General features: G+C 28.3%; 2 protein-coding genes across 7 annotated transcripts in view; one reads left to right on the forward strand and one right to left on the reverse strand.

Annotated features, from left to right (window-relative positions):
• The window catches only part of Syt7 (Synaptotagmin 7), a 589,787-nt gene that overhangs the window by 78,689 nt on the left and 488,943 nt on the right, over positions 1-22,155 (forward strand). The gene's annotated exons all lie outside the window — the stretch shown is intronic.
• LOC148229143 (uncharacterized) lies at positions 1,270-8,082 on the reverse strand. Its single transcript, XM_088197221.1, has 2 exons — positions 7,275-8,082; positions 1,270-2,656 (listed from the first exon to the last, which is right to left on the reverse strand). Exons 1-2 carry the CDS (start codon positions 8,064-8,066, stop codon positions 2,234-2,236), a joined length of 1,215 nt encoding a protein of 404 aa, XP_088053347.1. The 5' UTR covers positions 8,067-8,082; the 3' UTR covers positions 1,270-2,233.

Consider the following 22,155-nt stretch of genomic DNA (forward strand, 5'->3'; position numbering starts at 1 on the left):
TCTTATATGGGGCATTTTTAAAAAACGCATCCATTGTATTTTTAGCAAAGAGACACTGGCGGTATTTTTGGTTCGTCTTGTTATTGATTCTTCTATCTCTGATTGAAATAAAATCCTTTTGCATCATTCTTTTAACAGAAAACTACTTTTTTTTACTACATTGTCGTATTAACTCATAATAATGATCAGAGATGTATGAGTAATACGTTTTTTTTAGTCTCGTTTCTATCAAGCCGAAATCACTATCATTTGGCGAAAACGAATGTCCGAAAGTGATATTAAAAATTTGTCATTAACAATGTTATTATTATTAGTAGAAAATTGAGCAATTTTAAACCATGTTAGTGCCATATTGATGTCATGATTTTGCCTTAAACAAAAATCGTTGTAAACTATTATGTTTTTTTTAGGTAGTCACATTTTCACAATGCTTTAAAATATACTAGGCGACTTTTTGTGAACCTCTTGAAGCTATAGTCTCATTCCATACATACATTTTAACCATATTACTGTGAAAATTATGGCAACCTAAGTTGTATACATACATATTTAGCTTATAATAAGCAACGAAAGCGCTTTTACTAAATCAAATAAAAATCCAAAATATTTTTCATTATTTTTTTTGCTTTTTGCTGATGATCTGTTAGACATTTCTTAGCTTTTTTGGCGTTTTTTAAATGTAAATTATGTATTCCTGTAAGATAAAATTTTTCTTCTTCATTGCTGGATGCATCAATTTATAATTTTATATCTGATTGACTTACTCAGTTGGCGAAGATCTAACCCGTTGTAAAGCATTGCGCTTACGCCTCTCAGATTACAACGGAAGATGTTTATTTACTTTAACAAGCGCTGCTTTTAGTTATGCAATTTTGTTATATTTTTGCTCATTATTATGTACACAAAAATGTTAATAGCACACTACCATGATGGTATAAAACATCATCGTTACGTCTATATGTACATTATTTACATTATTATTAAATATTTATTTATTATAAATTATATTTGTGAATTGTAAAAAAAAACAATAATAATAATAAGTTTAATGCTTAAAATCACTACCTATAGCTATTGTCGCAATTTTGCGATCTTGTTTTGATCTTAATTATATAGCGAGCACTCGATCGATCAATTACGCTGTTAGTGAATAAAGATTTATATAAAAAATATTTACTACATCATTTTTATCTTGAGTTTACATAGTAATTCACTTAAAAATAAAATATATCTTAAAGCAAATATAAATAATGAAAAACAAAATCCCATTAAAAAGTTTATTTTCTTTTCAATTATTTTATTAAAAATATACCATCCTCCCACTTTTAATTTCAATAGTAGTAATGATTGAAGATTGATGCAAAATATTTTAAAACCCACTTTATATTTATTATTGTTTAATTTTACGCCTAGAAAATGTTGCATTAATCTAAATAAATAAAAAATAAGATGAAATAAAATCTAACAGATAATTTTTCTGATTTTATCAAAAGTCAATTTTGCCATACGGGGACGTGTATTGACGTGTTTTACAACTATTTAATTTATGTTGATAAGTGAAGGCCTTTTTTTTTACTTCCCTGTACGATCCAGCTAATCAAAATTTGCTTGCTTACAAAAAAGTAATCACGTATCAACAAAAAAAAAACAAAACGATATTTATTTTAAGATTACATAATATGTATATTTATATCATATTTTTAATAATATTTAATCTTATTTTTAAGCATAAGTCCTATAATAAAGATTTTTAAATTAAAATGGAATTTTAAAGTTCTATTCAATGACTTTATTTCAAAGGTGCTTAAATCGATTCAATAGGCTCATTGTGCTGAAACAGACTATTTGTCTTTGGAAGTTTCTATACTACTATTGGAAATTTCAATGGGTCTAAATAGCGCAACGGTATAAATATCACATCGCATTACTATAATACAATAGAATGAATTCATTCTCAAATACCTCTAATAATGTCCCTATAAAGACGTTTTATACATTATATATTATGTAGTTTAGACAATTAACTACGATGAGAAACTCAACAGATGGTTAATTTATTGACCTTTGTAAGTTTAAATGATTTATAAATATATAAAATTTAATTCAAATAATAATTATCTTTAATGAATATATACTATATAATAATATTGTACGGTAATTTAAATAATTAAACTTTACATATCATTATTTAATTAAAATATTAATAAGCACTACTCTTATTTATTATTATATATTATTTAATAATTCCATACCTAAAGCCATCGTCTATTAATTCTTTGATTCTGTTCCTGCAAATATCCGAACATGAAATTCCATCTTTTCCATTGTCATCCATTAGTTTGCTTATATCTGGTACGTTAGCTTTATCTGCTAATGTCAAAGGCAAAACAATCAATGCCCATACGAAGCCATACCACATGAACCTTTTTACGTGATCTTTGAAGACTTTCTCTGGATAGCATATGTCAATGTCTACTCCCAGTTCCTTTAAGTTTGCTGACAAATATTGATGATACAGATTGAGAAGTTGCTCATAGTGTTTAGCTCTTAATTCCATATCAGTTCCAGTGAATATCATGTAGGCAATGTCAATAACTGGAGTGGATTCCTTCATCAATTGCCAATCAAGCATTCTCATATCGACTATTTTACCATTCTGAAAAAAAAGATAAAATGTTCTGAGTTAGTAGTTCTGAGATAAATATTTATTTTATAATAAAATATATTAATGGCTAATCGCAAAATTTACATATTAATGTCTATCGAATTAAAATATAGTTAGTCTTTAATTAATAATGAATTTTCTTACCTATTTTTTATTTATTATTTTAGATAAGTATTTTTCAAAGGTATAAAATATTTCTCAATACTTGTTCGTTTACATATATATTTAGTTTGATTTTTTACTGCGCAACTAATTTTTATTTGGTTATAAAAAAACATTGTGACAGGTATTATTAAAAGCAATGTTTCATGGTCGTTAGGTAGTAATACATAGTCTAATTACAATATACATAAAAATATAATACAACAGATTAAAAATATTACAAGTAAGAGAAAAAAAATCATAAATTATTAAATTTCGAGCTCATCGTTAATAACATTTAATAGACAAATTACATTAAATACTATATACATAGTTATTCTGTGATTCCAAATTAGAGATCCTGATTTAAGATTCACAGAGGACGCAAATAACTGACGGATCGTCAAAGTAAAATGCGTTACTCATATCAAAGCTGAGTATATTAAAAAATGTGTACAAACATTTTTATTAGAATAATATTTTTTTCACATATGAGTCACTAACAAGATAGTAACTGAATCCTAGTTATTAATATTTTGAAAGTATTTTTTTGTCAAGACAAAGAAGTAGTCTAAATTTTTATTAAATTTTTGATTGACCTGCACTTGTCGCGTGCGAGATTGCCAAATGCTCACAGATAATAAATAACTATTTGATAGTGAAAAATAACGACACGTTTGTAATATATTAATTGAATTAATTATAAAAACCAACTATATCGCGTATATAAAATAAAGGTAAATATTAGTAAAAATATAAAATTTTGATTTACTTATGGATATTATTATAAAAAATTGAATAACTTTGACCATATAATTTGACAGCCATATTATGTAATTAATTGCATACTCAAAAATTCTTTATGTTATGGATTTATTTTAGTTTTTCATTTATTCTAGTGAATATAATTTCACTAACTTGTAATATATTTTTACCGGTAAATATGGGAAAAAAATTGTTTAACAAATAGGATTTATTAAATGCTTCTCTTAAATATTTAATTTCAAATAATAATTTATTTGTTTCACACATTTTAACTGACTAATTTAGTAAAATTATATTTTAACTAATAAAAACATAACTTCACTGAAAAATATACACTCACTAGAAACGTCCATTAGTACAAAATCAAACCTAACTTTATTACGAATTACCTTATTAACAGTTTTAAGACTTATGTTAGTCATAAGGTCAAGTGGGGTTTGGTTTATTCGCTTAGGTTAAGTTTTGGTTTAAACACCATATAAACGTTTTGCTTTAAGTTATTTTATAGAAACTTTAAGGCAGCATTTAATCAGTTAAATTATATTTGTATGTACATCTCCCGGTTAAAATGTATTCAAATAAGATTTCACTAAAACGGGGTAAATTTGGGTAATTCGCATTCAATTTAATACATAAAACTGTACCTCTTATTTACTAATGTGGCACCTATCAAGATTCTAGGATTGTCAATTGGCAATACTAAGACCACGGTATTGTAATTTTAGCTTAAGATTGGTTTTCCTAGTTAGCAAGTAAAATAACTTCAATAAAATGTATAAAAAAAGTAAATATGCTAGGTGTTATAAAAATGGGTGACAAAAATAAATAATTTAAAGTCTCATATCAACAATAAAGTAATAATGCTTTTACTTTAAAAATACATAATTTTCTTCTAAACTTTGTGATTTTTCCAAGTTTCATGTATTCATACTTATATTCTAAAGATTTTTTAATTAGAGTAACATGTTGAAATAGTGTTTTTTTTATACAAACAAGTTGAAAATACAACGATGCTTTTTGCTGTTTTGATATCTAAAAATATTATGGATTAGAATAAGTAACAGGTTTTGAATTTGCATCTAACTGATGACTAATTTGGTTTGGTATTTGTAGCAATAAAAATTGTTCTATAATAGTGTGATAATTATATATAAAATAACAGGTTTTAAATTAGCATTTAATTAAAAAAAGTAATTGATATTTGTGACAAAAATATTATTTATGTTATAATATAAACTTTTATAATGAATGCCAATTAATTTGATATAATTGATTTGTATAAATAAGTTTGTGTACAATACACAAGTGGTGTTTTTATTTTATTATAATAATTAATTACATTTTATTTTATATTATTTGGAAAAAACACTATATTTACTTTAATATATTATATTATTTAATAAACGTGTTTCACAATACTTATGTTTTTATTGTAATTCATATTCGCAATAAATAAACATACAGAATTACAAATAAAATAGCAAAAAGATTGACCAGTCGATCGCAAAACTGTTTGCAGTCACCCGTTTTACTATGGCATAATCATATTTCGTGCTAGAACGTTTGTTTAAACTTAAAAAAAATATATAAAAAATATCACAAGAATTGAAATAAAATTATATAATCTTATTTTAATGAAGCATACTAATATAAATCTTATGATTATATAATTAGTTAATCACCAACAACACATGTACCGCTATATGCCAAATAAACTACATGTTGAGCAAATATAACAGTATCTTAAATATTTTTAATGCGATTTTTGTTTAATATGATATTTTATATTAATGAATAAATAATTTTACTAAATGTACAATTAAAATTATATGTTTTTTCACTTTTATTTTAGTAATAAATTCACTTATAAAACTTAAATGTTTAATCAAACACAAATCAGTAATGAGAATATGAATTTTACTTTGCAAATTTTAACCCTGATATGTTTTCTAAAATATGAGATTAGCTGATCGGTTGAGTATTTAAAATTATAGACAGATCTTTGAAAACTAACTTTTCTGACTCAAATATCAAATCATCGTTTTTTCTTAATAAAGTATTTTTAACCCCTAGAATAACACCAAAAATAATAAATAATTATAAACACATTATCGCTTTTCTATGAACATTTTGGTAAGCTACTATTATATTCTTTGTTCTGTGGTTACCATACAGTTATTTTTGTTAGCTATTTTCAGTATTATTCTACTATTTTTGTAGTCTTAAGTGCGTAAATTTATTAAAATAAGTTTATGTATTTAAGACCTAAAAAATAGCAGAATAACACTGAAAATAACCGGCGAAAACAACTGTATGGTAACCACAGAACAAAGAATATAATAGTAGCTATCAGAAATGTTGTTGGAAAAGCGACTACGCGCCGAGAGTAAAATATATAGTTGAAATAAGACTATCATCGAGTTACTTTACTATAAGGGAAGCTAAGAAAATATTTTTTAACCCTTTGCTATGCCAACATTAAAAATATACCATTACATATAAGTGCAATCTATATATAATAAATGTGAAATTATTATCTATATATATTTTTAAAAAAATATTATAATGTATTATATATTTAAGTTTTAAACATTATTAAAAATGGCAATTTTAGAAATTCAGTGCAATTGAACTGTTGTCGAAAATAAGTCCAACATAAAAAAGTAAAGGTGCTAATGCAATTATACGGTTAAATAAAAGTTGTTCTATAATTTTTTGTGGTCTTTGATCATGTGCATGCGATTGCATGTATGCTCACCAAGCAATTTAAGATTTTCTTAGTAACACTGTCTAAAAATATTTAAAGAAAATGTTACGTCATTATTTTAATTTTTAGTTCTCCTTGCTCATCCACCTTATTAGCCAGACCTTTCTCTTATGGACCACTATTATTCAGATTGATGCAACACTTCTTAGATGAAAAAAATCCTAACGCCTCCAACATTTTATGCTAATGTAATTAAATTAGTAGTATTTTTTTATTTTCAATTAAAAATACGATATTTTTTTCGGGATAATCTAATACATTAATTAATGCACTTAGAAATTGTTATACGATTTTTTATAATTAAGATAAAAATATCAATAATTGAGTATTTCAGGTGTGAAAATGTATTATAAGCTATGTAATTGTTATAGTTTCTTTTCGTATAAGAATTGGGTTATCAAGAATTTTTTATCTTCTTTTTCTCTTTACAACTAGCATTACCTATAACTAATCGGTTTAAGAGCTCTTGTATAAAACAATTCTTCAAAAAATAAATATTTTTGGTTTAATTTATATATATTGATATTTTAGATTTTAGAGCAAATAAATAAACATGTAATTAACTACCTCCTAGTACTTGTTTATGCTTCTTTATTATATTTTTATTGCATAATAATAATACAAAGTTAAAGGCCGGATATTGTACTATATAAATTGTATTATTATCAATAGCAATATAATCTTTTTAGAAGTGAATTGTTTATATAGAATTATTTAGATACTAAAAAAATACAGAAATATAATTCTAACGCGTCATAATTGTTTAGATTGATTTTCATTTTAAATTTAAAAAGTTGTTTTAAAGCAATATATATTATTATGTATGTATATATGTCAAGGTAAACGCGTTGGCAATTTGCAGTCATTAAATGTTCCTTAACGTGCAAATAACCTCAACAGAAATCGAATGCATCTCTAGCATACTGATGCACTTACTTCATATTTAAACAAGAAGTTGTTTGACCAGCAATCGCCGTGGCAAAGAATGTTGTATGGTGCACCAGGTTTTTCGTCAGTAAAAGTAATCACTTCCTGTCCTTGTAAATCCATGAACTTCAATAATCTATCCAGATACGGCTCGTTCTTACAAATGTTCAAGACCAATTTTTTAGTCTTTTCTATGAACGCGCTAAAGTTTTCTCCATAGTCAGATTGACACACTGTATGTTTCACCATTTCCTTATAAATTTCCGGTTCCCTGACCTTCACAGTAAAGACGTAAGAGTGATACTTGGCCAAGTTCTTGATCGAAAACAAAATATGTTCGTAATCGAACGGTTTGAGTCTATTCACGTTTTTGAAACCGCTCTTACACATATCGTCCAAGACGAACATCTCTTCACACTCATCCACGATTCCTTTATAACACGTTGCTGTTTCAAACCTTCCACTTTTAGGCACACCCCACTTATCCAGAAGCTTATGAATGGTCGGAATTGTTACTGTGTATAAGTAGATCTCGGTTTTATAAAAGCTATCTAGTCGAAGAGTTTTTCTCATTTCTTCGGAAGTAAATGCCACTTTGACGATGAAACTAGCCTCTCCGTGCGATCCATCCAACTTAATGCCTTTAACTGCCACTCTATATATATCACCCAAATAATTTTCACCCTTAGCCAAAACGGTACATATTTGAGAATCGTACGATTTAAATTGTTTCCGTATCACTTCGTCCATTATTGATTTAAAACGCTCAGAAGGAGCTTCAACCGTTTCAGAATTTGCCATCTTGTAAGCTGTTTGTCAATCAGCGCTAAGAGTCAAATCACAACTGACCTACAGACTAGCGTTTCTTCTTTTATATATAACCTAGCATCATTAAAATTTCAATTATTGTATCCAAGGATATAATTATATAATAAAACACACGCACCGATTAGCGTAACGTGTTTTCATGTAATGCAAAAAAATTAATGAGATTCTAATTGTGTAGTTTATAAAATTAATTCTATATTAAATTGACGATACACTAAAATGGATTATTGACATATTATAAACAAATACTTATCAAGGCCAATTGTATTATATATTATAGTAATTTGAGTATATATTAAATATGTGTGTATATATATATTATATTGATGATCATTCAAAAATAAATTAGCTGAAGTTACAGATAATGTAAATATAAACATATATTACATACCACTTCTTAGAAGAATGCATATTCTTTAAATTATATATTTTATATCACGTAAACAATAAAATTGTCTAAAAATACATTGTCAATCTCAAGGTCAGATTGCACGACATTAAATATTATTATGTTATAAATTTTTATATCAGGAACGTATTGTTTAAATGATATAGTAGTGATCTCAGAAGTAAATAATTGTCTAATCATAAACATAATAACACGTGTTTTTTATCATAAAAAATTGCATGTCTATGTAACACTTGTGCGTGAGGTTTAATGTAGTTATAAAATAATATATTTTTAACTTATACTTCACATTGAGTATTTCATCATTTATTGCAATAATTTTGCATTATGTAGATAAGTATTTTTAACATTTATTATAATGATGCAGTTTATGAAATCGTTTTGTATATACTTTATTAAATTTTTTTTATTGATTTACAAATAGTAGCGTGCAGATATTGTTCGTGTATAGTAACTAGAATTATTATTTTAATTAAATTTATTTTAAAGTATTACAATTTTTAATCAAATATATTAATAAAATCCATACTACAGAAATTAAAATAAATAATATAAACGTATTATTTTTGCTTTGAAATTAACATGTGGTAAAAAATATTTTTAAATTGTATACAGCTTTTACATTCCAAATTCAACGTATTAAAATTTACCAATTTTTAAATCAAATTTTAGGTTTTATAATTTAAAAATTCAACCATTAAAAATTAATTTTTTTTATTATTTTATAAATTAAAAAAAGCTTCTTAAACACACAAACCATACTCTAAATTCTTGAACACTGTATTTGCCAATGATGTATTACATCAAAAAAGTTTTTAAAAAAAAATTAAATTGTCTATTCTAGGAGATAATATTTTAAAAAATTGCTCGCTAGAACTTAATATAACCTAATAAATTTAATAAAAGTAATAAATAAGTCTGTCTAATTATTATATAAATATGTATATGAAATTGCCAGCAGCTGCTGCAGAAGAATCTTTATAGAGCCAGTTAATTTGTTATTTTTAGTTTATTATGTAGATTAAAAAAGATAGTCATACAATGAATACGTTGAAAATTTAATTGATTGTTAATTACTAATAGATAAAAAAAATACTTAAATACAATAATATGCACTTTCTTGCTCTTATTGACGTTCAATACTTATTTATTCATATTTAAATTCCAGAATCCGCTGAAAAACATTTAGAATTTAATTTACAAAATGTGGAATTTGATTTGAAAAATGTTAAGTTTGTTTTGTAATATTATATGTTGAATTCGGAGCGTAAAAGCTATGTAAGATTTAAAAATATTTTTTTATCAAAAATCTAATTTTTTGATTATTTCTTTAATATTTGGTGGCCTATTAATCTGTGCAATAGATTTTTTGAATTATGGCCAAAACATATTTTATTAATAATATTAAATAAAGACCATTCCTAGGTACAGTTTATTTTTTTCTATACTTCTAAAATATTTGTTAAAAGTATTAATTTTATTTAATTTTAATTCTTATCCTCAGTTCTTTGATCAAATTAATAAAAAAACATTACTGACTAATTTAGCCCGGTGATCAGTATAGTATTATATGTCATTGCCTTGTCAATGAGATAGATACCTTCCTTTCCGGAATATAATAAGCATTCCTACATCATTTGGCTCTCAGATGCTTAAAGATATTTTTCTCTGTATCATTCTCCACATTGACGACGAATTTAATAAGCCTGCCTGACCAGTATACACTTATTTTACTTTTATCAAAGAATGTCAATCTTCCTAAATCAAAAATGATCCAATTTATTAGACGTATTAGACGTATATCTTAAATCAATATCGATTTTTGGCAGGTATACCGAATAATTTTTTCGAAAATACTCATTGGTAACAATCATTTATAGTATTCACTAGATCTTTAGCTATTTCTATTTTTTTAACCTTTATTTTTTAATACAATTTGTTTACGTTGACAATAAGCAGTTATTATTATATGTACATATATATTTCCTTCATTCTCTTTTTTTTAAAGCGATGAGGCACTTGAGGAAATAAAAGCTAAAATAACACGTAGTTAAGTAATTATTGTACAATTATAGTATTTTTAATTAGATTTGATTATAGTATTAAATCTATCTTATTATAGCTGAGTTGGTAATACTTATGCTACTGGTCATAATATTACTGATGTTAAATTCACTAGTAGATTACAGGATTTACCTATAACTGATTACATGGCAATTGAGCAATGGAGAATTCAGAACAAGTTAAAAATATATATTTTCAACTTGTTCTAAATGGTCATATTTCATTGAAAATAAGCGCGCAGTTGGAATCGGCACTACATTTTTTCGGCCGCCTAATAAATGTTTAAATAATGATTTTCACTTTTATTTTTCTGCCGATTTACATATATATGTGAATAGTTCACAGGGGGTTTTTATGATAAATTTGTGCAATTAAAACAGTTTATGATATTTAAATGTATATGTACAAATTAATTAAAATTCAAAGATTTTTAACACTAAATTTAAATAATATTGTACGTAAAATTAATAATATTTTTTAATAATTAGAGCATTTGACCTAAAATAAAAAATACCTTAATTAAACATGTTTAATAAAGGAGAAAAAATGTGGATGCGTAAGACGATTTCTTAAAGTTAATACATGCATAGAAAATATATTGATAGGAAAAGTGTTTTTTACACAATATTATAATTTATATCTAAAATAATATTTTAATTTTAAATAATTAATTTTCTTACTTTTTCAATACATTTTAAATGACTTCTTTGCGTGCTAAATGTTTTTAAATATATTGTTAAACCAATCATAGGAAATTTTAACTTATTGCTAAAATTCATTAATTAGAATCAAAAATATTTGCAGTTTCAAAACAATATTTATCACTAAAATGTATATTTTTTTCAATAGAGTTTTGTTTTTATATTACTTCTGATATTCTATTTACAATGCAATGAGTTTAAGCTTATTATAGGATATTGTGTAATTATTTATACGTTGCCACTAGAATTAGCGATAATTTTCACTATTTTTTTACTAACATTAAGATAATTTAGATATTCTTAATAATTATATGTTGCAAAAAATCGCAAAAAGTGCTGTCAAAAACATATGCGATTATATAAAAACAATTTATTATAATAGGTTTTATCTTGTTGTTAAGGAAGCTTCTGAATTTGTAGATGGTAATCAAATATCACTTAAAAAATATACATCTATGACACACACAAATATCTATATGAATTCGTTAGATTTTAATTAAATATATAGTTAAAATATACATAAAGAAGTAAATAATATATTTTATATTTAACTTAGTTATTAAGGTTAGTATGAAAGTCAACATACATTAATGTTATTATTAATGCAACATCCAGAGATAATCAACACATGATTATGCTTGAAGGCTAAAATGGCAATGTATGTACAAAACCATGCAATGTATTTTATAATTTTATATTCGAAGTTAAATAAAATATTACGCAACGTATTAATTTTTATGGTGACAATACTATTTGTAATTTAAATAACAGCATTATTATGAAAAATATATATTTTAAAAATATTTATATATTTAATTTAAAATTATGTCATGATCTTTTAGATATATTTAGCTGCAACTCATAAACAATCAAGGGCCTCATGTAGAATTAAATACTTATTTTTGACTATATTTACAACCCATGAGTGGATTGAAATTTATATTTTACACGGAAATCAATGACATATTATTGTTTATGTGAGCGCTGAGTTAGTTTATTGTATCAATAGATGAATATTTAGTTCAATAATGGTAGTAGCGATGCATAAAATATGTTTAAAGATGTTTTTAATTTTACTTTTCGTATGATTCATACTCGAAGAAAGTATAAAGAAGATATCATGAACAGGGCATGTTCGAATAGTTCAAGGTATTTTTTATTATGCAGTTATAAATTGATAAAAATCAAATAAAGACATTGGAAAAAAATCTTAAAATTGCATGTCTGATTTCGAATCAAAAAATTATATCTGCAATCTTGCATACCACTTATCGATAGAGTAGTAGCAAATATACTAAAATGCAGTTGCTGTCTATTTAAAATTTTCTGTGAGTTAATTTTAGCAATTGAATTTTTATCTAACAAACATACTTTTATTTTTCTTTTTGCTCTATCTACTTTGTTTTTAGTTTTTGAGTGTTTAAAGATTTTAGTGAGTTTGTTTAGTACATCAAGTTTCAGCTAACATCTCTATCTTGCTCAGATCCGTGTCAACTATGACACTTTGAGTTTTAACGGTTTATCAATACAATAACCCAGTTGCTTTACAAAATCACAGCCGACAATAATACAACTCGACACGTAAGTGAAGACTCTCTAACATAAAAAAACTGCCATTTAAACTTCACTGCCTGATAGCTATATCTATATTTCTCTATATATGTGGTAATTTATATATGTTTATATAACATACAGTTACTATCTTTTTAGGCGTTTATTTTGGTTGCAAAATTATATCCCTTTGGCCGCAAAACCCTCGACTATAAATTAATGAACAAAAAATATAAAATCCTTTTCTGTGAATGTTTATTTTAAATCCAAATCTAAAATGTTAATCCATTGACCAAGTGAGATTAACGGCTCTCCATAGACTATGCGTCGTGTGTTTCGATTACCCAACCCCTATCTTTCATATCCATTAATAGGTTAAGTCGATTCTCGTGTTATTCGTTGTTTGCATCGTTCAAAGGGTATTTTATTAATTTTAATGTCTCCGCTGGGGATGAACATATACGAAACACCTTTAGCATACACACTTTACACGGAATTATGTATGGGAAATTCATAATTGAATTTTTTTTGCCTTTGGCTGTGCCTAATTGAAAATTCAGCTCAGGAGCACGCGTTATTCTGTACCAGGGCCGGCTGTGCAATAATTAAATTTTCAGGCACTCGAAAAGCCCGAAATGATTGATCGATTCGGTTCAGTTCTTTTTCTTTTTTAACAGTATAATAATTACATGGGCCGTGACTGGGCTGAAATTGTAATTGAGAAATGCTACTCAATGGCTGTGTCGTCGAAGAGCGTCGGTATGAATGCCAAAGGAGCTCTTTGATTGGGGTAATTTGATTAGCGAAAGTTGAAAATGGTGATATATTGCTTGGTTCAAAGGTATTTATTATTTGCCCAAAAAATATACATACCTTATCATTGGCAATACTTTTAAAAAATAAATTTGCTGCTATGATCATAAACAATTCCGATTAGCTGTCGCCCCATTAGTAAAATATTAAAAAAAGAATCCTTATGCGTTAAAAATAATCTCTGGTTAGTAAAAATATCAACGAATACAAACTTAAAAGTTTGATGAAACATATATGTGGTAATTTTTCAATACATAATAGTACGGGCCTTTATTTATTAGCTATAGAAAAAACTTTCGACATGGTTTGATTCACTAACTATGCCAATACAAAACCCTCGACCATTTACAATTAAGCCTATGTGTTTGCTTCATTATATCAACTGGTCGGCACTTGTGTCGCTTACTTTGTATTTGTATTGACAGCAACTGTCATTTGTTTAGGTCTATTTGAAAGATTTATTTGCAATTGGCCCTAATCCGTCCTAATCTTCGATTGTCACGCGCGCTTGTAAATATAACGTCCACGTGACAAAATAATAATTAAACGATTTATTGCGACAAATTCAGTTCACACTCAACGGGTAGTCCTGATAATTTATATTTATTTTTACTAGCATTTCAGCAGAATATATTACAGTGTTATGGTAAAATATCCACAATCTTTAAATCTGTTATTAATTTAAATACCGAATATATATATAATCACAAACGAGCCTTAAAATATAATTAAAAAGCAATAATTAAAATTTTATTAGATTTACTTGCCATTTTATTTCTCAAAAAAATGGCAAGTATATCAACTAAAAACATTTGTAAAGTGGTAGGTGATTCATTAGATATTCAAAAATCTCAAAGATGTCTTAAAAAATTTTAAACAATAAATTACGATAAAAAGTATCAAGTGTCTTGGATGTGGGAGACCACCAAAATAGACGATGATGTCCTGTCTGCAGAAAATGAAGCAAATCCTACTCAAACTATCTGATAATATCGATCTTTATGAGTCGTAGCTAGATTGTATTAATAACAATTATGAAAGTTTTAATATGTTTATCACTAAAGCTGAAAGCTAAGAAAAGTTAACGAGAGCTTTAATTAGGACCATAAAACTCCATTAAAACCTTTCAAGAGTAACCGTGTTTTATCTTATTTTTTCTTATAAAAATATTTTTCTTTCATTAATAAACCTTTCATAAAAAACAAAACACTTTTTACTTTGTACATATAAAAATATATATTTCTTTCTTATTTATCTATATATTATTTAGATATCGAAAATTTTGAATTACTTTTAGTAGTGAGTTAATTTGTCAACATTTAATAATTTGTTGTACTATCAATTTATTATCTGGCTTCACCCGGGATAGATTCAATCTCTCTTTATTTATTATAGTTAATTTTATTTATTCTCTTGCTTCACGTATTGCAGTAACACGTAATCTGCAGTCGTTAGTACATCGACGTTCAGCTCAACTTTTCACTTTCAGCATTAAAGTTGAACGCTGATCTTGAAATGGCAGCTAGAATGACATATGCAAATGTCAAGTTGCAACTGCTCACCGTTTGGATGAAGTTTTTGTGGCACACAAACAGACAGATACATATGTTTTATTATATAGAAAATTTATCTTTTTATTTATACATATAAATTTATAAATTGCAGTGAAAAATACACTTTAATGCAATAGTTATATTTTTTAAATCTTTATTATTGCTAGTCAAATTTAATTTATCCATATTATATTAAAAACAAATTTATTATAAAACCATTCGGTGCTTTAAATATTTAATGTTAGCCGACATAGGTAACACTACTTATTAACGTGCGCAGAGCTAATTCCCAAACTGTGGTTCGCTTCATGTAAAATCGCCAAACCAGCACTTTACTTCAAACCGATGCCAATTAACCTCAGGCGTCTTTAAAATTAAATATTTAACGACCCAACATTGCCAATTAGCCAACCGGGTAAACTTCAATGTTGATTAACCAGCGGTTAAATTTAACCGCGTCGCGCTCGCATATTGTTCCGCCGATTTGTTTTGGGAATTTTTTTACCACGTGTAAACGAGTTTTGGGACTGTACGAGAACTAATCTGAAACTGTAACTAGTTTTGTTGTTCGGCAGCGGCCCTGAAGGTGTTGTTCGCAAATTAAACCAGGGAAAAGCTGTAAGGACCGAAAGGAGCGCGTATTAACCTTTTGGGTTTCGGTTAATGGCATATAAACATTGGTATTATAATTTTCACATGACATTATTTACGTACGTAAACGTAAAAAAGGTTAATACGAACGTTGGCTGTCGTAAATATAAATCGTAAAATTTATTAAGGAAATATTAAAAATATTGTATGAATATATTATGTAACAGAAATAACCTTTCTTATTGAGGTCGAGTAATAAAAAATCAATAAAAATATTTATTAATTATTTTTTGTTAAATTATGAGAGTTAGCCTAATGCATTACAACAACGTCGATACAAATATTAACTACTCAATAAGTAGTATGACACCAGACTGAAATCAATGCCATATATTTTATCAATAAATAGATGTAACTATGCACAATTTATCTTACTTTTGTTCTGATTATTCATCCGCGAGCTTATGAAAATATAAAAAATATTGTTATAATTGATAAAAAATAGGATTAAAAATTAATCACTAATTCTGATTATCTAAACATATACTTAGTATGTCCCTGACGTACCACACTATCGTTTTGGTATATTATAATATATATCTTTTTAATTTAAAATTTATTGAGACCATCGTTACATAACAAATTACATATGGTATTAATAAAAAATGCTTAAAAATATAAAAAAAACAATACACGAAAAAGTTATACTTAATAAGAGTATAACTTCTTGCCGTTTATTTAAGTCAGTACTAAAGACCAAGTACATAAAAAAGAAAGCGACTGAGCGGAAGGCGAAAAAGATTTATTGAAAAAAGAACGGAAATATCGCGCGAAACCGTCAGCAATATTCTGTGATAGGTCCAAAGTTATATATACATTTTAGGCAGTAATCAAATACATATTTGGTTGTTTATGTTCTTACAGTACAATATTTTTAAACAAAGCGTTTTTTTCTATTATATAATATAAATATCAAGCGACAGCTTATTATATTATTTTTTATTTTAAATGAAACATTTGCTCATTGATTTTTTAACTTATTTATTTTGTATAGAGTTACTAAGACCACAGATTCAACGATCGAGCTTAAATTACTTTATAAATTAAGCTCGGTTTTGTTGTTGTTGAAAGACAAACATTTTCGCAAAACGATGTCAGCTGGCCCCGCTCCAAATTTTTGTTAACTAAAGTTTGAGAAGCGCACAAAGGCGACACGTAATGCTTAATGTATATACGTATAGTTGTAGCACAGGACAAAATGTCTCTATTTTTATATCTGCTTGTAAACACACTTCGTGTCGGTACTTGGGTAGTAAAATGTAACACAGAGTCCAAAATCGAGCGGAAACCCTTTCTCAGACAGCACGAGTGATGAATTTCAAGTGGGACTGAAGGGCAAGGTCTATAGATAGGGAATGTTTGCTTTGTTCACTTTTTGTGTGCTTTAGTAGAAGTTTATATATTTATTTAAGTGATCTGTGGAAAAAGGAATCGGTTAAAGTACATGCGATGTATTTGCTATTTATCTCAACCTAAACTAAACCCCGAACTTTACAAGAAGCTGCGGAAATTGGGAAAGTCGTATGATAGACATATTTTTAGTTATTTGACATTCACATTTTTTTTCATAAATACATGATTAAATTATATGCTAATTTCTAGCTAATTTAAATTGTTTGGCTCTCTTTTTTGCCTCAATTGTAACTTATTAAGAATATCTTAAGTACATTTTGTTTATTTAATAAATAAATATTGCTAGTTATACGCTTTTTCTAACATAAGAAATTTACTTATCTTGGATCCCTAATATATTATTGATTGAATTGTATTATTTATTTTATTTGTCTTACTTTAATGTAGAGTAGAATTTAGTTGTCAGGTAACTTACGTTTAAAGTTAATATTAAATTCAAGGAATTATTTTATGTATGTACATTCAAAGTTCTATAGAATTAAAAAAAAATGTTAATAAACTTGGAACATATTTTCCATTTGAAAGCAATCTGAAACTTTCAATGTATAGAAATGTATGAAAGCCAATCCTTAATTAAAATTGTATGTTAGCTTCCAGCGCAGATTTTGTTATTAACTAAACTGTTAAGTTAAGTCAGATGTTTGGCCTCGAATTAAACTTCATTGAGTAATTTAATTTAAGTTTAGCTTTTAAATTAAATATTTTTAATTTAATTATAATTTACTTGTTTTATTATTACAAACATAATCTTATAAGTAAAAAAAATCTATTTTCACTTTTATACTATTAGGTATAATATATTTTTTAATTAAAAATTTCTGTTTTTATCAAAAATATTTTAGACTTTAGATTATCTGAATCGAGATTTTTATTTCTCGGGAAATTTTATGAGGCTTCTACAAATATTTTAAATATTTTAAAACTGCTGTTGCATTTTTATACCGCTTTTTAAAAAAGGGTGGGTCCTTTTTAAGCCAGATGTTTGACAAATTGCATGCTTTATTGGAAGTATAAAAAAAGCAAAAAATTGTTTACGACTCTTTTAACTATTCTAATCAGCCTTATCTTTGCTTTAGTATTCTTGAAACTATGATATATTAATAGCCAGATTAGAATAATACACTTTGCGTGAGAATCGGCAGATTAAAAAAATGTATTGGGGCTTTCCACAGAGTATTTTTTTCCACTAAAAAAATTTAACAATATTGTTTTGAAATAATTTTGAAGGATTATGTTCTTTGTTTTTGATTATCGGGACTAGTGTTTTTTTTATGTTAAATCAATTTCTAGAAAATTTTCGTAGAAGCATTTTATATGTTTTTAATTTTTTATAATCGTTTGTATTAGGTTTTTCTTTAATGTAAAATCGATTTCTCGGAAATTTTTTGTTGATAATTGAATTAAAGAATATTTTTAAATGTTTAACAAAAGCTGTTTTTTCTTAACCGCCTCAAAAAAAGGATGAGTCTGTGCCAGATGTTTGAAAATATGCATACTTTCTTGGAAGTTTTTAATAGAGGTCGTGAGTATTTGATAAGCAAAAAATTGTTTACGATTTTCTAAACTCATCAAATTAGCCTTATCTTGGCTTTGGTAATTTTAAAACTATGATACATTAATAACCAGATAAAAACAATCCACTCTGCTTGGGAATCAGCAGATTGAAAAAATGTTTGGGGGCTTTCCACAAATTTTTTTCACAAAACATCTAAAGACACTGTTTCTAGATATTTTTTTGAAGTATTATGTCCTTTATTTTTAATAATCATTATTAGTGCTTTCTTGATGTTAAATCGATTTTTCGAAAATTTTTATGAAGCCATTTTTTATTAATAATTAAATTGAGGCGAATAATAAAAAAATATTAACAACAATTGTTGTTTTTTACCGCATCTAGAGATAGGGTGAGTCTGTGCCAGATGTATGAAATTATGCATACCTTATTGGAAGCTCTTAATAAAAGTCGTAAGTATTTGATTAGCAAAAAAATACTCACGAATTTCTTAACAAATCTAATCGGGTTTATCTTTGCATCAATAATCTTAAAACTGTGATATACTAATAACCAGATAAAAAAATCCACTCTGCGTGGAAATCGGCAGATTGAAAAAATGTATGGGGGTCTCCACAAAAATTCTTATTGTAATATTTTTAAACTATTATGTTTTCTTTGTTTTTAATCATCATCCCTAGTATTTTCTTATGTTAAATCGATTTTTCCAAAATTTTCGTAAAGCAATTTTTTGTAAAAATTACCTTTAAGTGAATATTTTTAAATGTTTTACAACAGTGTGGTGTTTTTCTAATGCCGCATAAAAAAAATGTTTGCTTTCTAGAAAGTTTTAATAGAGGTTTGAAGTATTTGATTAGCAATTTTCTCAACTAATCTAATCGGCATTATCTTTGCTTTGGTTTTTTTAAGAACCACAAAAATAATCAAATAAATAAAAATATTGTGTTGAATTCAGCAGATTGCAAAAATATATAGATTCTTTCCACAGAGTTATGCCATAAAATTTTCCAAACTTTTAATTTTTTTTATAATCTAAAAAGGTTTATTATCGATTTCTTGTTCGAAATATAAAAATTTTGAAGTAGCAATAATTGTTATTTGGAATTTTTTTGTACGATTAGTGTATTTAATCAATCGAAGAAGGTCGATCCATTTTGCGTCCATTATAATATATCATCATCTTATTAAAAAAATCTATTTCAACAGTCATTTCTCAGTTTCTTAATTATAAATCACATACTCTAGATTACATATATTTTTTCATTACTGGTAAAAATAAAAACTATCATTTTTGGAAAAACCAGAATGCCTAATTGTGCTGCATTATACTAACATGTTATGTAACGATGGTATTTATGTTAATACATAAATATATTTGTATTGCACAAATAATAAATATGTATGTATTTCTATACCTATAATTAGGTGTCAATATATATAAATCACTCTGCTCTGTACCTCAGCGGTGAACGGACGCATCCGCGCCTGCTCTCGCTGCCGTTCAAAGCTCCGACCCCCCACCCGCGACCATTTGCAACAACTACGACGCCAGAGACATTGCCGGCGCGATGAAGAAGACGCTTACGCGCAAGCGTGCGGTGGGTACGTTAAAAGCGTACCTATCGCCATCAGCAGAACAAGAATGGCAGATGCCAAAGAAAACTGCCCGACCCTCTACTGACGCCAACCTGTTGCCGACTTCAAGTCATAACAGGTATGACAAACTCCCCGAAGTTGCCGGGAGTAAACACTCAAGAGTGCCACCTGTCATCATGGAGGTGGTTGGCACTCATCTCCAGACCATCGACCTCATCAAGTCGATGACCAAATCAGGTAATTTTACCCTCCGCTACACCGGAAGAGGTAATGTTTCCATCCAGTGTGCGACGCTCGAACTACGAGCGACCCTGATGGATGGTTTGAAGGGCCACCGTGCCTTTCACACCTTCACCGCCGACGAAGACAAGACAGTTAAATCTGTCTTGAGGGGGCTTCCTGAGGTTCCCGTTGAAGAAATCGCTGCTGATCTGGAGCGGCAAGGATTAAGCGTCGTCAAAGTAACGGCGATGAACACCAAGGCAGAGACCTCCTCGCGGCTCTACCTGACGCAGTTTTCCGCTGAGACGACAGTGACGTCCATAAGAAGCATCCGGTACGTTTGCTTCACTAAGGCCACGCTTGAAAAATACAAGCGTAATAAGTCGCACGCGACTCAGTGTTTCAGATGCCAGCAGTATGGCCACGCTGCGAGGAACTGCCAACGAGACCCCAGATGCGTGAAATGCACAGGAAACCACGCCACTTCCGAATGCACTAAAAAAGACCGAGAGACGCCAGCAACCTGCACTGGATGCAGCGGAAGTCACCCGGCCAACTACAAGGACTGTCCTCGCAGGACAGAATATCTCCTGCAGATGAAGAAGAGGCAGCAAAAGCCACATACCGCCGTACTGACCGCACCCAAGCCAACGTTCGCTCTGGAACAGAGTCAGTTTCCTGCCCTTCGGCCAACGAAACCAGCAGTGAAAAAACCGACTATCGTCCCAGAAGCCATCCCAATTAAGACGCAACAACGCCCCCAAGCCCGACAGTCTGAGAAGCCCTCATCTGAAGCCATGTCTACTGATGAGCTTCGCAGGATGCTGACTATCCTCCAGGAAATCCGAACTAAGGCCGGAAAGTGCGCTAGCAAAATTGAAATTGCTTTGATGATGGTCGAGTATCTCGATGACCTCTTCTAAAGAAGACATTCAACTCATGACGTGGAATTCCCGTGGGATCCGTAACAAAACCGGAGAGCTGGAGCTGTTAATCAGTGAGTACAAACTTGATATTGTCGTAGTCACCGAAACTTATCTAAAACCACATGTTAACGTATATTTACCTAACTTTGCCTGCATTCGGAGGGACCGACCCTCAAGGCCAGGCGGAGGGGTCGCGATATTTGTTAAAAAATCGATAAAACACGCACGTATAAACACTAACACTAATAATCTAGAAACCGTCGCGATTCAAATTAATCATAAAAATAAAATAATAATAATTGCTGCGGGGTATAATTCGCCTAGTGACGAACTGCTCCGGAATGATCTAGATTCGATATTTTCTCTAGGAGACTCGGTCATTTTGACTGGGGACTTCAATGCCCGTCATATGCATTGGGGCTGTTCTGGGGCAAATCGATCTGGAGCGTCACTTTTTAACTACTTGAGCGACTCTGACACGATTGTTAACTTTCCAAATTCACCGTCGCATTACCCTTCCAATCACATGACGCCGTCAATTCTGGATATTGCTTTGGTCAAGGGTAACTTAAATACGTCAGAAATGTATTGCGTTCAGGCATTGTCTTCTGACCATCTTCCAGTGTTATTCTCGCTGGAGGGTTCAGCGG

The sequence above is a fragment of the Plectrocnemia conspersa genome, unplaced genomic scaffold, assembly GCF_051122295.1.
Source record: "Plectrocnemia conspersa isolate PC_06_02 unplaced genomic scaffold, ASM5112229v1 ptg000011l, whole genome shotgun sequence".
NCBI classification, from domain to species: domain Eukaryota; kingdom Metazoa; phylum Arthropoda; class Insecta; order Trichoptera; family Polycentropodidae; genus Plectrocnemia; species Plectrocnemia conspersa.

Bases quoted from the DNA above. Each gene is read 5' to 3' on its own strand.
- LOC148229143 (XM_088197221.1), bottom strand. From the start codon at position 8,066: ATGGCAAATTCTGAAACGGTTGAAGCTCCTTCTGAGCGTTTTAAATCA. The intron at 2,657-7,274 runs GTAAGTGCATCA...CTTTTTTTTCAG, and splicing joins ACTTCTTGTTTAAATATGAA to AATGGTAAAATAGTCGATAT.